This window comes from Salarias fasciatus, chromosome 9 (assembly GCF_902148845.1).
Source record: "Salarias fasciatus chromosome 9, fSalaFa1.1, whole genome shotgun sequence".
In the NCBI taxonomy this organism is placed as follows: Eukaryota; Metazoa; Chordata; class Actinopteri; order Blenniiformes; family Blenniidae; genus Salarias; species Salarias fasciatus.
Genome location: NC_043753.1, coordinates 15,001,590 through 15,021,888, shown reverse-complemented (window position 1 = coordinate 15,021,888; position 20,299 = coordinate 15,001,590). Strand labels below are relative to the sequence as shown.

General features: G+C 43.0%; 1 protein-coding gene across 2 annotated transcripts; it reads left to right on the top strand.

Annotated features, from left to right (window-relative positions):
- The first annotated feature begins 1,690 nt into the window (after window positions 1-1,690).
- On the top strand, window positions 1,691-19,749 carry pdcd6 (programmed cell death 6). 2 transcript variants are annotated; one of them, XM_030099815.1, is made up of 6 exons: window positions 1,691-1,955; window positions 6,540-6,601; window positions 17,106-17,150; window positions 18,167-18,325; window positions 18,985-19,094; window positions 19,391-19,749. In XM_030099815.1, exons 1-6 carry the CDS (start codon window positions 1,873-1,875, stop codon window positions 19,487-19,489), a joined length of 558 nt encoding a protein of 185 aa, XP_029955675.1. In that variant the 5' UTR covers window positions 1,691-1,872; the 3' UTR covers window positions 19,490-19,749. The 2 variants fall into 2 exon arrangements, with proteins under 2 accessions (XP_029955675.1, XP_029955674.1); XM_030099814.1 differs by having other exon boundaries at window positions 18,167-18,337.
- The last annotated feature ends 550 nt before the right edge of the window (window positions 19,750-20,299 follow it).

The window sequence follows — 20,299 nt, the reverse complement described above, 5'->3', positions numbered from 1 at the left end:
ATATATTTTATTATATCATATTATATTATATGATGTCCTATGATGTATGATTTTAAAACTTGTTAACAGTTAAAAAGGGGTAGGAATCTCTAAAAAGTTTTTACTTCTTCCTATTCCTTTTTTCGAACTATGCTGTTATGTTGTTGTTGTTTTTTCTTTTTTTTGATTTGCATTAACTTTCTTTTTTATATTTTTTTCTTTCTTCTCTTTATACACGTTCGAAAAATAAATTCATTCATTCATTCATTCATTCAGTCCTCAGGTGTTCAGAAAGTTTGTTTCACAGCTGCTTCACCTTTTTCCTACTGAATGGGAACATTCAGTAATCCTCTTCCTGTGGACCTCAGGGGTCTGAATGTTTCATATCTGTGATTAAACCTGAGATGTATTTTGATCATTGCTTTATATACAAGAAGTAAGATTCTGAAGTCAATCCTTTAACACACAGGCAACCAGTGCAGAGATTTATGCTCATGTCGGTGTAATGTGATCCACCTTGTGTTGGTGAGGACTCTGGATGAGTGCAGCTGTCTGGCAGATTTTTTTTTAAACTGAGATCTGTAAACACACCATTACAATCATCCAGCCTACTGAAAATAAATGCAATTCCTCTGAAACTTGTTTGATCAGAATCCTTTAAATCTGTGAGAAAGGCTGATTTTGACTGATTTGTGGCTTAAAGCGATACTTCAACATTTTGGCAAATTGGCCCATTTAGCGCAATTATTTAGTCATTTCGAACAGTATACTTACTTTTTTTGTGAGGGCGAGCTGTTGTTTATTCAGAGGTGAGTCAGGGAAGGTTTTTGGGACGGACACAATGGAAGTGGATGGTATTTTTGGTTCCCCTCGTCAAACTCATCAAATACACAATCCAACAACCCCAAAACACTTTGGTGGGCAAATTATAATCCGCACATTCACTGCGCTGTGGAACACCAACAAATAATATTGTAGTGTTACGACACTGAAGCAAATACTGGGAACTACTTTTTCTTTTGAAATCACTACGCCCAGACAAGTAGTTCCGTCTTAGCAATCTTCGCATAAACAACTCAATCTCGTAATTTTGCATTAATACTTCACAGCGTAGTGAATGTGCGGATTATAATTTGCCCACCAAAGTGTTTTGGGGTTGTTATATTGCGTATTTGATGAGTTTAACGAGGGGGAACCAAAAATACCATCCACTTCCATTGTGTCCGTCCTGAAAACCTTCCCCGACTCAACTCTGAATAAACAACAGCTCGCCCTCACAAAAAAAGTAAGTATACTGTTCGAAATGACTAATGAATTGCGCTAAACGGGCCAATTTGCCAAAATGTTGAAGTATCGCTTTAATGTAACTGTTAGATTTCAGATGTGAGTCCATAATTACACTCAGATTTCTGGATGTCTTGAGCGACATGAAGTCAAGATGAGCGCTGACCTTTAAAGACCACTGTCTCTACTGGTAAAGTCAGCGGAATGGTTAGAAGGCTTAAGTATCACTGTGAAAATATAACTTGTCATGAACTTGGGTGAGTTGAAGTTTGCCAGTTAATCACTCTCTATCGTGAGTTTTCTCTCGGTTGAAGTTCAGTTTCTGTCATGAGTTTGGATGAGTCGAAGTTTACTGTTTCTATTTTTACCCGGTAGAACGCAGAGGAAAGTGTGACGTCACCGCGCTGATGGGAAGTGGTGAATGATTGGCCCCGCCCCTCCCGCAGAACGCTTGGCCCCGCCCCTCAGGCAGGCGCTAACGTGGACGTCTGAGTGAAGCTTCTCACACAGAGGAGAAACTCCAGCAGGAGGAAATACACTCCCGACCCGCTCCAGTTTTTTTTTGTTGTTGTTGTTTTTGTTGTTGTGGACCGAGCACCCCCTTTTAAAATGGCGTACCACAATTCGTACCGAGGCGCCCCGCACATCAACGCTCCCCCGGACCAGGGCTTCCTGTGGAATATCTTCCAGCGGTGAGTGTGCGGACGGCGGCTCGCTCCGCCGCTGTCTGCCCGTCTCTGACACTCCTTCCGCAATGAAGGGTGGTGCTGACACCGAAGTAGTCATTTGACAGCGCGTTCTTTTCAGTCGCGTCCTTCCCAGCCGAGCCCCGCAGTGGAGAGAGTGATTTACCAGTTTCACCTCTCAGCTCAGAGCCTTTTCGACACTATACGCTCTCGGAAGTGTGTGTTGCGTTACTACACCTCGGCAGCGCTGCATTGTTTGAAATGGTGCTAAAATGAAGTCAGATGAGTTGTCTGGGACCTCTAGGAGTCCTTGAAGGGGGTTTCCCGCCTTTCAAAAAGATAGACAGCTTAAAGCTCTGTATCAAACATGCCCCATTTCTTCAATGAGAGACTTGTCTCACAACCACTTGTGTCTGTGTCAATTTGTACCAAATTAACATTCACAGTGGATTCTCCCCAGGAGGAAATCCTGGCAATAATACCTCCATATGACGCAGTGCATCTGTTATTATATACATACCTACAGCCATACAATATTTTGGATTCATGTCTTTCAACCACAGTCGTGATTTTAGTGTCAGCCATGGCCACTGATGGTGATCACTTGAACCTCAGAACCCGGTCAAAAAGTGTGTCAGCAGCTAAGAAGGTCATAGTAGTAGGCACTGAGAGAAGTGTTGATATGCTTTGGCCCCTGGTAATAGTAAGCTATATAGTTATGTAATACTGCAGAGGATTTTTTTCCTTTCAACACTGAGAGGCTGCAGGCTTCAAACAGCCTTAACGAATTATTTATGTATGGTGCAAAAACCTCAGAGAGATCCGGCCAGCTGTAAACATTTCGTCTCATGTCTACCTTCCCGTGTCTCTGTCAGGGACGCAGCACTTCTCATGGCTATCATGACCGTGTTGCATGTTCTGAGTCATCATCAGTTGCATCAGATAAACACAGGCATTATGACCACGGTGACCACATCGCTCACATGAGCTGCCGCCGCCGCCTCATCTGCATCCTCCCGGTGAAAATCTGCCAGAGCTGTGCTGGAATTCCCTCAGTCATGTGATCAAGAGTCAATAGAGCATGGTTGACGCGGGAGGCCTCTCAATCCCTGTGTCACACGGAGACACACACACACATACACACACCCCTGCCGATTCATGACTCACCGGCCCACTCTTGAGGAGCTTTTGAAAATTCACTGACACACACACACACACACACACACTCGCACACAACCTTTATCTTGTCTGATCATGATTCTGCCTGTGTGGGTGTGTCTTGACGGCAGAAGAAGGGAAGCCATTCATTCTCGAGGTGCTCGGCACATGGCGCACATGAGAGTAGGCAGAGTTGTTTGTTAGTAAGCTTCTAATTTCAGTCTGTTTTTTTTTTTGAGCATATTCGCTTGGGTGACCTGGCTCTGTGTGAATCACGAGAAAAGCTGCCTCTCTCACGACGTATGACGCTGGTATGACAAAAATGCTGGTGCGCTGCCTTAAAGACTCAACAGTCCTTTGAGACGGTGGAGATTTGTTGCCATGGAAAGACAACAAGGTTCGCCGTTTATCTGCTCGTCTCTTGGGCTCAGCATATTCAGACTTGTAGGATAGAAATGTGTGAACACGACAGTGGAGAAAACACAAATAAAATCCATGTTAAGAATTGCTGAAGAGTCATTGGACAACTTAAACCTAAGGCTGTACAAAAGAAATATTTGCCTCAGTTGACCAACATTTTTAAACAATGGGAGAAAATTAGGAGCAGATTTTGACAGATTACATAATGGAGGGTTGATCTTTTACTGCAGCCGTTTGAAATCCACTGTGTCTTCTTCTTCAGCCTTTCCTCCGTTTGAGCCGCACAGACATTACCTCTCTTTTGGAGCGCTTACGTGGAAAGTAGGACAAAGCATTTGTTCCACAAACCGTATTCATACGAGACTGCTAAATAGGAAACAGTGAAACGCTGGGAAAAACTGAGCAGGAAAACAGAACCGGTCACGGTGTTTTACACCGGTTCTCTGCCCCGAGTACAAGCTCATTACTTGACAGCGTAAAGATGGAAACACCAGATGTTTAACTGTCTGTTCTGCGGGCGAATGGGAGGTTTAATGATGCTTTCACTGTTTCTTCTTCTTCTATTTTTTTATCCGGTGAGGTAATTCTACCTGCAGCTGAGTGGCTGAGAGCAGGAAAAGGAGGAATCAGGAGAAAACTGGAATTTTAATACACACACACACACACACACACACACACACACACACACACACACACACACACACACACACTCGAGTCAGTCTATCAGTGTTTGGTGAGGGCAGGGAGCCCCTGCTGCCCACACCCACTCAGCCGCTCCACCTTCAGTGTGACAAAAAGCTCATTTATAAAGACCTTCTTGTTTTTCCCCTCCAAGAAAACTGAAGGAGGTTTGTTTACTTTTAGTTTGTTTTTTCACCCAAGAGGAGTGAAAGGAGTATGTATATACACACACACACACACACACACACACACACACACACACACACACACACACACACACACACACACACACACACGCGCGCGTGATTACAGTGCAGAAAACCAAAAAGGGAGTCAACATGGAGGAGAAACGTCACATCTGGGGGCAAAAATCCAGCTGACAAAGTCGAGGCTGTGATTGACGTACAGCTTTTATTGTTTAAGATAATTGGGGCTTCCCCATCTCCCTCCCTCCGCTCCTCCTCTTCCCCTCTCGCTATTCAGTCTGTTTGTTAAGTGGGCTGGGCGTCAACAGGTTGGGCTGGGGACGTTGCTAAGGAGCAACTGAGTCATGGGATGTTTGACCGAGCCGCCTCTCCACAGCCGCTGTGCGCGCTGCTCTCCAGCTGCTCCATGATTTGCTGTCTTGGCATCTCAGAAAAAGATGATTTCTCACAAGATTTTATAAATGTGTCTTCATGAATTAATTCCCGCATCACAATACTGGCTATTGTTTCTGAGCCAGCACCTCTTTGGTTGTAAGATTTTATTTTCTCTTTATACAGTATTTCCAGAAATGTCTTGAAGAGGGCTTGAGTAGAGCTGAAACAGTTGAATAGTTTTATACCGTTACCTCTGAAGTGTGGAGCATAACTTTAGAATCTGGCAGATTTTCACTTGTTTTATGACCTTTTATAGTGTCATTGATTATGATAATGAATATTACCCTAATCCACAGCTCTTTTGTTGAGAAATCTTTTTTCTCGCAGAATAAATTGGCCAATAGATTTTCTCATGCTTTGTAGTGGTTGGTGCTCTCACCTCACATCAAGAAGTCGCTGGTGCGATTCCTGGTTGTTGCCTTTCTGTGTACAGTATGCTTGAATTCATCTTCTATACCACTTTATTTAAATGATCCCGGCTGGCTCTGCATTAGGGAAAGACACACGGCAAACACAGCGACACACGCGCACACACTCACATTCACAATTTTGTGCAGTTTAGTCCCAGTTTACACAATGTTTTCAAATGAAAACCAAACACTTCAGTGGCAGTTTGGGTTTATGTTTACATGACACCGACTCGGAATTACTGAAAACGGAACCTCTTAAACACTGAGTAAACAGGAAAAACTGAACTTTTGTGAAATGCTGGTATTGCGCTTGCACACTGTGGCTGAAGTAAATTATTTTGCGCAAGTGTGAGAAGTCCAGCAATAATAATAAATGCATCTCTGTGTGGTTGAATTTCCTCCACTGAAGTCGGCATTTACTATACTGCAAACTGGATCACATGTGGAGAAATGATGGAGGTTTCAGTCGATTGATGTCTTGCAAATGGAACCTTAAGGTCACTGATTAACCAAGGTAGACCTCATATTGTTGGATTGTGCAAGAACGAGCGTCAAGTCTACGAGCGTTCTCAAATGTGAGACCAGAGCTCCAACCACTGTTATCATGTTTCTTCCACACGCTTTGTTTATTTGTATGCTTAATTCTAGTGTGTTGCCTGCTTCAAAACTCCTTCAAAAACCTTCAAAAGATGTTCAGTGGAGACATTGTTTTCGATCTCTGTATGAATTTTCTTTCTTGTGAGGCTTTGGGCCCACGGTCTCAACCGTCAGACGCTAATCTGCAGCAGTCTGTTCTCGGCGTTTGTTTGCGGTTATCACTTGGAAAAATATGTTGCAGCATTTGAAATTCTTGCAAGCCGACACTGTGCTGGTAGCACTGAAAGTTACTTTCACAGACGGCAAGGATTCAGTTTCGCTTTCGCTGTCTCAGCATCAACACACACACACACACACACACACACACACACACACACACACACACACACACACACACACACACACACACACACACACACACACACACACACACACACACATATTGACACACAGAGGCTCTGAGCTCGTCGGGGCGCCTCGCTCAGAGCTACAAGCTGCTTTGTGCTCCCTGATTATAGTCCTCCATTCATTCTCTGTGGAGTGTTGAAATCCTAACACGCGCTCCGAGGGGTAAAGTTTCACCTGGCGAGTGAGGACGCCCGCCGCTATTGTGTGCCGCATTGTGCGTGGGTGTGAAGTGGTTAAAGCGGGCGGTATCTAATCTTCTGTTTTTCCTTCCCCAGGGTCGACAAGGACCGGAGCGGCGTGATATCAGACTCAGAGCTTCAGCAGGCCTTATCCAACGGTATGTCTCTGGGCTCTCTGCCACTCCCAGTCGTTTTTTTATATTTTCTTTGCTCCTGTCACTTTCTCTCCTTCCTTCATTTATTATTTTCTCCCTTTCTCATCTTTGATCGCTCTGTCTCGCACTCTCGTTTCCCGGCACACACCGCTGGTCGCCGCTTCTCTTTGATTTAAGGTGAGAAAAAAGGAAAGGAGAAGAAGGAAGTTTCAGGATTCTATTTTTATCTATGGGTGGCAGGTGAAGTGAAAAGAAAATGAATGAAGTTTTATTTTTAGCGTCGGACAACAGAGGAGCAGGTGAAAAGTTTACCAGGGTAACATCAGACAAAACGGCTCTGATCTACATTTGGTGTTGACAGTTAACACGGCGCTTAAAATTAGAGATGTGGATTCAGTTTTACTCCAGTTCACTCCGTGATGTTGATGACTGTAGTAAAATCAATCAGCTGCATTTCAAAGGATGGATTGTGGCTTAAAAAATAAATTACATTTTCCTATTTTCTCATGAACATAACTTTCAAACATGTTTGCCTTCCCAGTCGACGACCATCAGTCAGTAACCGCCTAATCACACTTTGCTATGAGGGATCAGTTCAATTATGCTAAACTTAAAAAACAACTAATGTTTTGCTCCTAACTCATCTCCCTTCTGTTTTTTTAGAGGTACATGTGTTTCTGTGGCTTTCTTTTGTCTGTGGGTCTTGACCTTAGACCTGGGCTTGAATCTTAATTGAGGGAGAAAGGGGTTCCGGTCTAAAAGGTGATCTTGTCTTCAGTGCAACTCGCTCTGAAAGCTTCTGCGGGGAAAAAAAACAGAGATTAGCTGAAGATAATCTTTATTTGGCATGAATTTGATTAAATTGTTTTGGGATAGTTTGTCTTCAGTAAACAGAATGTTTGTTCTCAGTTTGTTCTGAGTTCTACTATAACAGCAGGTTTAAATTGTTTCTGGAATCAAACTGAACAAACTGATAAAATACCATCTATATTATAAAAACCCTTTTCCTGTATTTTTTCTTATGGTTTCTATAGTGTCACAGAAGTGTTCTACAATGAATCATTTGTCTGTTAGTATATAAATATGACCATTTTAGAATGAAATTAAGGTCAGAATACTTTTTCCTTGCCAGACCTTTAATGTCTCTTTGTGGACAGACGTTTTTCAGCTTAAATATTTTTACTTTTTAATTTTTTTTTTTTAATCTTGTTCATCACCATATTTTCGAAAGGAAATGTTTTCACACTTAATCTTACATAATGTGATTCAAACTATGTCCTGGTCTGTGAAGGTCAGTGCCACTGTGGCTTCACATCTAGATTAATTTTGTTGAAATGGGTTAGGGTGAGGATCGACGTCTAAGATCGGAGACTCCCATCTGTTTCATTTACTCATACAGTACCTTCATCATGAAACATCAGAGCAGACGAAGCTTCACAGACCTCCCCTTAAAACTTAATAATCAAGTTAAATAAAACACACACACACACACACACCCGCACACACACACACAGACGACTTCTATATACAGTACGACACTCCTCCAACAGAAGGTGTGTGGAGCTTAGCGCCTCGTGTCGGGGATAATCTGACACACTGAGCGGGTTTTCTTCAGATGACTTGACCACCTGAACCACTGCCCTCAAAAATCACATTGCTGAACGTTCTTCACTACATAGATCGAGGAGCAGCTGTGTCTGCTGAAGTGTTTTCTCTGAGGCGTTCAGTCGTATGGAGGCCGTCCCTTAACGCTTCATCAGCGGACATGAATATTGATAGATTTCCTTTAACATGCCGATTGACCCTCTTTCCTTCCGCAGAATGTCATGCATGGATTGTGTGCGTTATTAGCCGGCTTAATGATGAAATGTGTGCCCGCTGCCCAGCCGGCACCTGAAATATTAATTGATAAATCCATGTAGTGTTTTATTCATGTAGACTTGGCTGCCATGCAGCTTCACACAGCAGAGCCGTGCCTGTTACTTTTTAATGGAAAGTTTCTTTTCTAGATTAGCTGACTAGTCCAGAAAATGTGAAATCCTTAATTTGTATGGCTGATCACGTCATGAAATACCCACGAGTTACCTAAAAAAACAGGCTCGGTTTGTTTTCAAGCAGGTTACAGCTCACGAAAATCTGCTTCCTGAGATTTATTCTCGGCTATTAAAGGCTGCTTTTGTCTTCAGGTTTTCGTGAGGTTACCCACAAGCAGGGGCGCTTATACTGAGCAGCCAAATAAAGCCCAGTTTTAGGGAATCATTTTAGCATTTTGTGTGCATCGCCGCAGAATGACGGCTAATCTGATCCGAGCCCGAGAAGAAATGACTCAAAATTCAGCATGAAAAGGACTCCGGGATACAACACGAGGATTACAGCCGCTGGTGTTGGAAGTGCAGTCACTCTTGGTCTTATGTAGTTCAGAAGGAGCAGGATTCAAGCGGGATTATGGGTTCATTATACACCAGGCCTCCAAACCAAAAGAAAAAAAGACATGTAGTTGTGATTCTGCAGGCAGATGTAGCGAACAGGACCGAATCAATCACGCAGGTCATCTGCTCTACTGAAATCCGTGGATGGAAAGGGAGTGTTTTTTATGCTTCCTTTGACTGAGAAGCGCTGCCACAGCAGAGCGGTCCAGAAAAGAAATCTATTTTCTCGCTGTACGCAGAACCGTAGCAGCATATTGTCGTGACCTTGCGACAGCGCCGCCTAATGAGACGTAGGTTTCGGTGAGACGCTCGCCCAGAAACCGTCGCGCAGGTTGATGTTTGTCCGCTCATTAAAATATAATGTGTTCCCCATCAAGTTCGGTGCCTGAACTGCTCCTTCTGCTTCTCAAAGACTTTTGAACATATTGCTCTCCCCAGAAAGCCTCTTTTTTTTTCTTTTTTTGTGGGCACTTCAAAGGAGGAGGGAAAAGAAGTGTTGAAGCAGCAGCAGCAGTGAAAGAATCTGTTATCAGGGCAGTGCGCCGCGGCTCTGGTTCGGCATACTGATTAGTGTGTGTATGTGTGTGTGTGTTTGTGTATGCATGCATGAACACATGTACTTCTCAAGTGTGTGTTTGTGTTAATTTCACCACCATTATTTGCCAAGGGTCAGTGTGAGCAGTGCTTCTGCCTGCGGACTTGGCGTGTCTGTGCGTTCCCTCACAGTTGTGTGCGCGCCGTGCAACGAACGGCAGGTTTCCTCACCGGCTCGTTACCGTGACGTGAGACGTAGCCAGCGAAGCCCAACACACACACTCACACACACCGCAGTGCATCCTGTCCCGCAGTGTTGCCGGCTCCCACCACCAAGCCCGTCTGTTGTGGCTCCGCTGACCCTCCGCCGACGCCGCGTTTATTTACATCGCCTTCCTTCCATTGACCCAGCTTTTCCGGCCATGACGCTGTAATCCATCTCTTGCTCGTCTCCCTCCTTCCTCCCCCTCTCTCTTCTCTCTCATGGGTGTGGAGTGCAGCCAGTGTCAAAGCCCAGGAGGGAGGCTTCCTCCACCCCACCACATCGTTCCTCTCCATCCTCTGCGCAACCGTCCCTTTTTGGAAATCTTTAAACCACATCCTTTCTTTACATCTTTCACCTCTTGTAATTTTAAAGCAGAACACATATATACAGACACCTACACATTACATCAGTAAATGAGTAAATTAACTGATAAGATACAAATTGATAAAAGAAAGTGTAACCAAATACAGTGACAGACAGATGCATTATTTGCAGCAGTCTCATGTTCCCCTTTGTCAACATGACCATGCATGGCTAACAGAGTTTGTTGAAGTCCTTCTCTTTACCCTTGGTGATATACGCCAGTGGTTCTACTCCGATGCGGCCCAGCAGCTCCTTTGTCCACATTCGTGTGTCGGTGCGTCTATACGTCTCCAACAGAGTTCAGTGGCTCTTCAGGCCTGCAGAAGTCTAAAGTCCATCATTTGTGTCCGGTTTGATGTGGTATGTAAGTGTGCACAGTTTGACCACATTAAATTTAAACATTTCTGACTGACTTTTTCAGACCTGTGTGCAGAATTAGAAAATTAAAAAAGGTTTAGATTTCCATGAACAATATCTGATGTATGATGGAGGCCAGCAGAAGTTATATACACTCTCATTAACCATTTGTACTGTAGTAGTTTAAACTTTTGTCTCTGTGCTTTCATAAAAAGATTAATTCCTGTCTTCGTCATCTATATCCTCCTGCATGTCCATTCAGGTGCTTAGCTTATCCATATTCCTTTCAGCAGTGTGTGCAACTGATAAATGATCATATTTAGAAACATAACCCTTCCCTCCTCCTGTTCTTTCTGTCAGGGATTTACGGTTAGTTGCTACCATGTCGTTCAGTTCAGGAGGGACGTTATCAACATGATAGTTAAACCCATCAGCAGTTGTGTTTACTGTTATGTCTTTCTTCTTTATTAATCAACATTAATACTCATTTTGTGTTGTTCACACAAAAAAATGTACCCAGACAATTCTCCAAAGTGTTCAGTTAATTTAATTAAATTGGGAATACAACTTTTAAAATTTGCCAGGAAAAATACAATGTCGTCTGCATATAATGAAATGCGATAATTCTTTCCACCAGTGGTAATGTCTGATATTTCTGTGTGTGCTTGCCAAACAAGTTCTTTTAAATGAGTGAATGTAATCCTCTTACTCTGCTCTCTGTTCAAGTTATAGTCCAGGGCGAGGTCTTATAAAGCACAGTATGGAGTACTTCAGTAGAGTATATGAAAATAAAGACAAAATCATCTTGTTTTCTTTCTGGTAACATATTTAATTGTTAATTGTTTAATCATATTTAATCTAAAACAAAGATATTTTAGTCATTAGCCGTGCTTTTAACTTCAGGTTGTTGTAATTTTTGGATACAAAGTCGATAGATATACTTGTACGATTTCTCCTCTCTGCCATTTCATCTCCCTTAATTCCTCAGAATGATTTGGCACCGGCTCTGTTCCTGCTGTGTTCGCTGTCTGTTTGTCCTCTTGCACTGAGCATCTCTCTCTGTTTCTCTCTCTCTCTATCGGGTGTGCCTGCCTCTCTTCCCTGAAGAGATTGTAATCAGCCCTGTGTGGTTGATGTGTGCGCTGCAGCTGCGTCATTTACTACAAATATGGATTTCTCTGCCTCCTCTTTGCTCAGCAGTGAGCAGAACAGATATTGTACCAACATGCTGTCGCGCTCCCAACCGTCAGCCACTTCGCTGATTTATTTGGATTTCTTCGAGGAGGTAATGTGGTGAAATTGCTGACATGCAGGGCAGCATTTTGTAGAACTGTTAGTTTCAACTTGCAGCATATTTCCACAGATATTTACCCAATTTAAAATCGGACTTCTGCTCATTTTCTGGGGTTTTACATTATATGCAACCCAGTTTATGGAACCTTTTATGGTTTACAGGGCAAATCGTTGAAGACTCATTGGAGCTCTTTCTGCATCTCCTCACTTCACACAGCTGTGGTGTTTCTCTTCTGGTCTCTCCGCTCTGAAAGATCACTTCATCCACACTGGACAGTTTTCAGTTTTGCTCTTTTGCAACAGCTCAAAGTGTGCCAATGTGCAGGGTCAAATGCGCACGCACTCACACATTGCGATTGTTTCAAAAGCCCTTCTTACTAAAAGTCCTTTATTTGTTGCACAAGTTTAACTCCTGTCATGTCTAACGTAAGACTCTTAACATAAGAAACGGGTTCCTAACAAATGTTTTTTTTACTGACTTGTGTTTCAAAGTAGCATCCTTAAATTCCTTGTAAGTTCTTTTAAAGGTTCTAATTGCTGTCAGTAAACTACTGAAATAAGGTTAGTGCAGTTCGGAGACTACTTATGCTGTCTTGTAGCATTATTCAGCAATGATTTGATTGATAACTCTGATGATAAGGTTTGTGTTTTTCAGTGAATGATAGATTTATGGTTTGAAAAAATCCAATAGTAATGATTAAACGTGGCCTGCTTACGCTGTTATTTGATTTGTACTTAGTTTTTTTTTTTTTTTTTTTTCCTGTCAAGGTCAAGCTAGCGATCTGCTCAGACTGGGTGTGTGTATTTCCAGGCCTGTGTAACGACTCTGTGAGGTGTAGAGCGGAACATTTAAAAGGTGTTTGGAGAATTTTGCATCTGTATGTGTTTGAATTAGTCGAATGTCTGCGTGTGTGTGCGCGTGTGTGTTTAAGCATCCCAGTGAGCTCCGTCACGACCGTTATATGTACACACTGCGGTCGGCCCACTCTGTTTTTCCACCGGCCGGCCCGCCTCCATCCTCTCCTGAATCTCACCGCTCTGCCAGTGAGAGAGCCCAGTGTACGGCGGGGACAGAGGGGGTATTGTCCCGGTTTGCCATCACACAAACACACACAAACACACACACACACACACACATCTCAGCAGTCCTGACCGCCTCACGTTGCTCAGCCGCGGTCCGCCTGGCAAACGCCGGTGACCTCGCAGTGAGCGACTGGTGCAAAACTTGCTGGCGTGAGGAGGAGGATCAGCAGCGTTGCTGGAAAGGTCACACCTTGTTGGTTGCTTCGCCTTTCGTCATTTTTCTCAACGGCGCAATGCTAAAAAAAGCGTTTTCTGTCATTTTAACACAAAAAAATACCCGCAGGTTTTTCATCTCACATGTTTTCCATAAAATTGCGAAGTAATACCAATAATGTGACTTATTACAGTCACTAACCATCAAATGTTGATGATCAGATGATAAACATTCAGTCACGCTGACCTGTTTTGTCGAATTTGCCTCCCGTCGATATCCTCACGATACTTAATGTGTGGCTTTCTGTCAGCGCTCCAACAGATAAATGAGGAGAATAGATTCTGGCCCGGTCCCCAGCTCCGGCTCCAGCGCCAGCCTGAGGCCGCGTCCCAGAGCAGCTCCATCCACATCCCCCAAACAGCCTCGCCCATCAATAAAACAAACCCGCCAAGAGGGAGGCGGCGACTTCTGCCTCCTGTGGCCCATACAGTATTCAAGCAAGTCACAAAGTGTAAAGTTTTAAACTTGTAATTTCATTCCCCGCTCTTCATTATTCATTTGGAGGCTCTGACAGCACCCAAAAGTAGAGTCGAGGTGAAAATAAACATTAAAACCAAATTTTTGAAGGGTCTGCTCGGCGTGAAGTGGTTTCATTTAAATGATGTGCTCTTATCGGAGCTCCAGCAGCTCTCTGCAGACCTGCTTACTGCTGCCGTGGCTCCAACTGCAGAGGGGGAAGGAAAAAAAAAAAAATCAGAAATGAGCAGCGCAGTGTGAAAACGGCTCCACGACGTTAAAATTCTGCACATGCAGTTTTAGGATCTGCAGATAGAGTTGCAGGGGATAATCTCGGGTCAGCAGAAGTAGGCTGGAGAGTTCAAGTTTCAGCAAGAGAAAACCGCAAATGTTTTGTTCGCCTCGTCTCCTCGTGCCTCCTCTCTTTTGTCAAGCTTTCCTCCACTTGCCTTTCTCCTTTTGATGTGTTTTTGTTTCCTCTCTTGGCCGCGTCCTCCCACTCTCACTCCTCTTCATTTCTGGGTCTGAACTGGTGGAACGCCGGTAATAAGTTGCGGTGGTGAGTCGGCGAGGATCGAGACGCCCCTGATAAATCTCGGTGTCTTGAGAGTTGAGAGTGTGAAAGCAGGCTATAAAGTATAAACACTCACCCCAAACCAAAGGCCCACCAGTCTGTTACTCACCATTTAACTGACAGCTTTATTCAAGTAGAAGTGAAGTTTGTCCTTTAAGTGAAAAATGACTGTGCTTTTTTGGGGGTCGAACGACAACGAAAGGCCACGAAAGTCTCCTCACGTCTGAAATAATATGTTCTGTCTCTGGTTCAAAAAAAAAAAAGAAGTATTTTCAGTCTGTTATTAGTGTGGGAAGCTTCTGTGGGAGTTGAAGCATGACCTCTGTCTTTCATGTGTCCAAACACTGATCAGTACAGCTGTATTGAAATAGCCTTTGCATGCACAGGAAGAACATGCAAACATCACTTCATGAACATTCTGTTGAGTCAAGACTCTGAACGCTCATGAACGACAAATTGTTTGTTTCAGACGGCCTAAAATGTGACTGCAGTGTTGGGTTTAGTGCAGTGATATTGTTTATAATGGTGTTAATGTTCGCAGCAGGCCTCAGGAGTTCAGGATGGAGGGTGTTTACTGACTGTGGTTCTCAACTCTGAACAAAGCAATCATTAACGTTATCCTTCCACCTGGACTTTTCCTGAAGGAACAAATGAACGTCTGCTGTAAAAAAATAGACTGCGTCCAAATCACTCCCTGGTTCACTCGTTCATTGCTCCCTGTATTATGAGATATAATGATGATCATCATCAACATTTTTTTCTACTAGCTCTGACAGATGTGGAGCTTAACAGTGATCATTTTCAGCTTTTAAGTTAGCTGCAAATAGACTTTAACTTGTATGGTGCTTATCTTTACTGCTTTGCATTTTCAGAATCGGAAAGCTTTTCGTTGACAGGAATGTTCAGCATGCCAGTCATTTGTTTTTGGGATTTTTTTTTGGCAGCAATATTGAATTCTCATCACACTTAATACGTTCACACCCTGACAGAAATATCTGCTATGTAAGGTGTTGAGAAGAACTTACAGTTAATGAGCCTGTCTACATGACCGTAAAATGTGATAAAGGAGCATCGTATAATTCTAATAATTGCACCTGATGAGTTTACATTTGCTTTTTGATACAAGCTTCTGTTCATTTTCAGGACAAAAGAGTTCTGATTATTTTCAGAATAACAGAGACACACGCACAAGAGCAAATCTCGATTAGTTAGTGGTAGTAAATTAGTGCTCATAAAAATTGATGTACCTTCTACCTCCAAGCCCAGATCAGTTCAGCTGTATTGAAATAGCCTTTGCATGCACAGGAAGAACATGCAAACATCACTTTTCATGAACATTCTGTTGAGTCATGACCGTGAACGCTCATGAACGATAAGTTGTTTTAGTTTCAGACAGCTTAAAATGTGACTGCAGTCTTGGGTTTAGTGCAGTGATGTTGTTGGTAATGGTGTCAGTGTTCGCAGCAGGCCTCAGGAGTTCAGGATGGAGGGTGTTTACTGACTCTGGTTCTCAACTCTGAACAAAGCAATCATTAACGCTGTCCTTCCACCTGGACTTTTCTCGCAGGAACAAGTGAACATCTACTGTCAAAACAAAAAAAAGTCTGCGTCCAAAATCGCTCCCTGGTTCACTCGTTCATTGCTCCCTCTATTATAAGATATAATGAACATCATCATCTTCACATTTTTTTTTTTCTACCATCTCTGACAGATGTGGACTTAACAATGATCATTTTTCCTCAACTGTATATTGATTAGGATTGGTTAGGGGACTTCTGTAAACTGAACAAACAAAAAGTAACTGAAAAAATATTATTATCACTATTATGTATGTTATGTCAGATATCAATGTTACATTTGTCATGCTGTGTTTCTAACTGACTGCAAGTTAGAAGCTTGTTGTTCTAAATCCTGATCACAAACACTCCGCTGATAAAATCCAAAGAACTTTACCAAATAAGTCTTACTAGTAAAAGACAAAATGCATAATACTGCATAACGGAGTGGTTAACTCTTTCACGATCGAGACAAGTTAGTTTGAAATGGTCTCAGGTTCACTCTAACTTCAAATAAAACTATTTTTTCTGTACTATTTCCAGGTGTTTGAAAACTTCTACTATCTAACGATGCAGACTGCAGCTCAAAGTTAATGATATTTAGAGGATCTTAGCATTTTCAATTGCCAAAAGTCACTGTGGTTTCTAAGATTTTCAGCTTTCAAGTTGGTTATAAATGGACTTTAACTTGTATGGTGCTTATCTTTACTGCTTTGCATTTTCAGAATCGGAAAGCTTTTCGTTGACAGGAATGTTCAGCATGCCAATTGTTTGTTTTGGGATTTATTTTGGCGACAATATTGAATTCTCATCACACTGTCCACACCCTGACGGAAATATCTTACGGTCAATGAGCCTGTCTACATGACCGTAAAATGTGATAAAGGAGCATCGTATAATTCTAATAGTTGCACCTGATGAGTTTACATTCGCTTCAGATATGTGATGCCTGAAAAACTATGTATTTGTTACAAGCTTCTGTTCATTATCAGGAGAAATATGTTCTGATTATTTTCAGAATAAGAGGGACACATGCACAAAAGCAAATCTTGTTTAGTTTGTGGTAGTAAATTAGTGCTCATAAAAACAGATGCACCTATTACAAAAACATTTATTGGAATGACAGAAGAAACATTTTAATATGGAGAATATAAATTACAATCTTGAGATAGTTTAATGATATAAAAACGCTCCAGCTCCCACAACACCTGTTAGCTTGTGTACTTAATTTTCCCTGCGAAGCGTCGGGATAATACACTCTTTAAAGCTTTCCTTCTTTCCTAATCATTCCCCGTGCAGCTCGGCGCTCCTTCATCACTCTCTGAAGACATCATTGCGGGTATTTTTGGTCCGGTTGTTAATCTCTGCCCCTCTGTTTCGCAGGAACATGGACTCCTTTCAACCCAGTGACGGTCCGCTCCATCATCTGTAAGTAACTGCCGACGGCGAACGCGCTCGACCTCCACACAGCGACCTGTTGTGCGCGGAGGCCGTGACGGATGCTTATGTGATTCACGGCGACGACCACGTGATTAATTCATTAGGCTGTGAGCAATAGGAGCGAGGCCGTAAACAAAGTTCGTCTTGTGATCCAGGACTGCTGCGCTCCTGGAAACCTGCAGCCATCAATAAAGAGGAGAGGAGAGAGGATCTGGAAGGAAAGGGGGAAAATGACGGCTCCCTCAGGCTGCTTTTAGGAAAATTGGGAATTATCGGGCGAGGATAAAAACTTTAAATGTTGCAGTCAGCTGATGGCTTTGTCGGATATCTGTATTGTGAACAGTGCAGTGTGAATTCGTGTGTTGCTACTTTTGTCGACAACACATCATTAGCTGTTAGTGCTGGAAGCTCATTACTCACTGCGTTTGTCTCGCCCTGTTCTGCTCACAGTTGACCGGTAGCTCTCGTATAGTTCAAAGCTGTTTTGTTCGTGCAGCTCTGTGTTACTGTTTCACTAAGCTCCTGTTTACGGGAGGAACTCTTCATTATTCAGCCTTCTGAACTCATAGCTACATATGAAGTAAAACTACACTATATGTGACTTCCACAGTGAGTCCCTGTTATTCCGTTGTCTCCCCTTCCCACTGCACCATGCAGTCTGAAGCCATGGTGACCCCCCCCCCCCCCCCCCCCCCCCCCCCCCCCCCAAACCCTTTGTTGGGGGGTAATTGGATTGAACTGCATGAGGTTGAGGAGAGGAGATTTGATGTGGGATCAAGCTGTTTTCTCTCTGTTATAACGCAGTCTCATGAGGCCAGGGGTTAGCCAAGTGTGAGTCTTTCTGAACCGCGCCGTCAGTTCCACTGTCCTCCAGCAGCCTCAATAAAACCGCGTGATGCCCCACTGGCTGCGACTCCTCCGGATTTTGTCCACAGTTTCTAAACGATGAGTGTTTGACACCGAGGGAGTAACGCTCTTCTCCTGTTCCTCCCTTCCTCTTCCAGCCATGTTCGACCGGGAAAACAAAGGCGGCGTGAACTTTAACGAGTTTGCCGGCGTGTGGAAGTACATCACAGACTGGCAGAACATCTTCAGAACCTACGACCGGGACAACTCCGGCTTCATCGACAAGAACGAGCTCAAGCAGGCGCTGACTGGATTCGGTGAGCAGCAAAGTATGCTTTGTGTTTTTTACTTTTGATTGCGGAGGTGGAGGGCTCTCTCCGTGGCGGTCTCGGCTTTCTCTGGGTGCGCAGGTCAGATTCCTCGCAGCTTTACTTTGAAAATAATTGTAATGATGTTTCAAGTATCAAAATAAATAAACCGTAGATTCTTCTTTCTTTGTGTTGATGTCTTCACTAAAACAGCCTCCAGTCGTCCTCCTGACGTCCAGTTTAAATGAAGAAATAACAGTAATTCTTTAAACTGTTGTTTTCTCATTGCTACAGCGTCACGTACAGAGTGGCTGCCTTAAAAATGCTTTTTAATGGGAGCATATCACAACTTGTCTCTGCCACTTCCGAAACTCGTTAATCCACCCGAGTGGGCCCGCAGCGGCTCGGCTCCGAGCGCTGCGGCTGTGCCACAGTCAATTTAAAAATGTTATGGTTCACTAAGAAGTCATTACCTGGCCAAGGCTCCTGTGTACGTAGCTGTTCTGTCCTCTCACTGCCGAGGAGCTTAACTCCAACCTCTGGCCGATTGTCCCAATAGGTCGGCCCTGAAAGCTGAATTCAGAATCGGCTTCAGTTGGATTTCTAATGGAGGAATGTTCTGAATTGAATCTGTGATGAAATGTGACGGAGGATGTTGTGCTGTGCAGGATATCGTCTGTCAGACCAGTTCTACGGCACCCTGATAGATAAGTTCGACCGCCAGAGGAAGGGACAGGTGGCCTTCGATGACTTCATCCAGTGCTGTATTGTACTACAGGTAACGCATGCACGTTTTCAACAGGAAGTTACAGTCTTTGCTTTGACTTGAGCCGGGCTGCTCGTTCCCATTAACTGTAGGTTTAGACAGCGATCGGAGAGCCTGCCAAGTCTAACTGAAGCTTGAAGACATAACAAGTGCCGCGCTTGCTCAGCACTGAAGCTTTTATCTTTGATCCTGCGCTAAATTTAAACCCTGATCACACACTATTACTGTACATAGATAAAGGTAAACACTGTAAACTGTGATTGTATTTTCCATGTGATTAAATTCCTTATTTTGTGCCCTCTCCACAGAGGCTCACCGACGTTTTCAGGCGGTACGACACAGACCAGGACGGCTGGATCCAGGTTTCATATGAACAGTATCTTTCCATGGTCTTCAATATAGTATAACGTACACGGATCACCAACAAACGAGCACAACTGGACACAACTGTGCCAAAGCTACAGGCACCTCCTGGATGTCTACCATGATGGACACTACAAGATTTTTTTAAATCAATTTTTTTTTTTAGCCCTGGTTGGGCTTTAAATTTAGAAAAAAAGAAAAACTTAGAGATAACTTAAGTTTTTTTTTCTTTTCTACTGAGGTTGTCATATCCTCCAGATGATGGTAATCATCTGGAAGCACAACATCAATGCTTGATGTATTACATTAAAAAAATCTTGTAGTGTTTTTGTTCGTTGACCAATCTGAAAAATGTCTGTTGGGGACTCTGGGTTGGGGGGAAAATAATACAAACATCTGTTTTTCTGTCTGTCTGTTAGTCTGTCTGTTAATGTTGATAACATTTTTAATGTCTTAACTTTAATTGATGGAACTTAAAAAAAAAAGAAAAAGACGAAATATCTCTGCTGAGAATAAAATGATGCATTGTAAATATGATTTAAAATGCATTGCATGCTTTTCAGGGAAATTTAACCCCACGTTGAAGCATGCTTTCCCTTTCTCTTGACTTTTCCTCTGCCCTGTTTTGCTCAAAGCCATGTTTACAAAAACTGTGAAAGCAGGTGACGCTCTGCTTTGGGATTCACTGACATGCCAGCTTACATGCCATATTTGTACGGACTTATTTTTAACAGCAAATCTTCAAAAATGTTAGAACGTATAATTTTTGGTAGAGGGTAAGCATAATGCCTTTAGTATGGCTGAATTTTTGTGCATGATGCCTTAAAAACATGTAAAAATAAACAACACAAAAG

Coding starts and splice junctions, on each gene's coding strand:
- pdcd6 (XM_030099814.1), top strand. CDS start 1,873: ATGGCGTACCACAATTCGTACCGAGGCGCCCCGCACATCAACGCTCCC. Junction 6,602..17,105: donor TCAGCAGGCCTTATCCAACG/GTATGTCTCTGG, acceptor TCTGTTTCGCAG/GAACATGGACTCCTTTCAAC. Junction 17,151..18,166: donor GACGGTCCGCTCCATCATCT/GTAAGTAACTGC, acceptor TTCCTCTTCCAG/CCATGTTCGACCGGGAAAAC.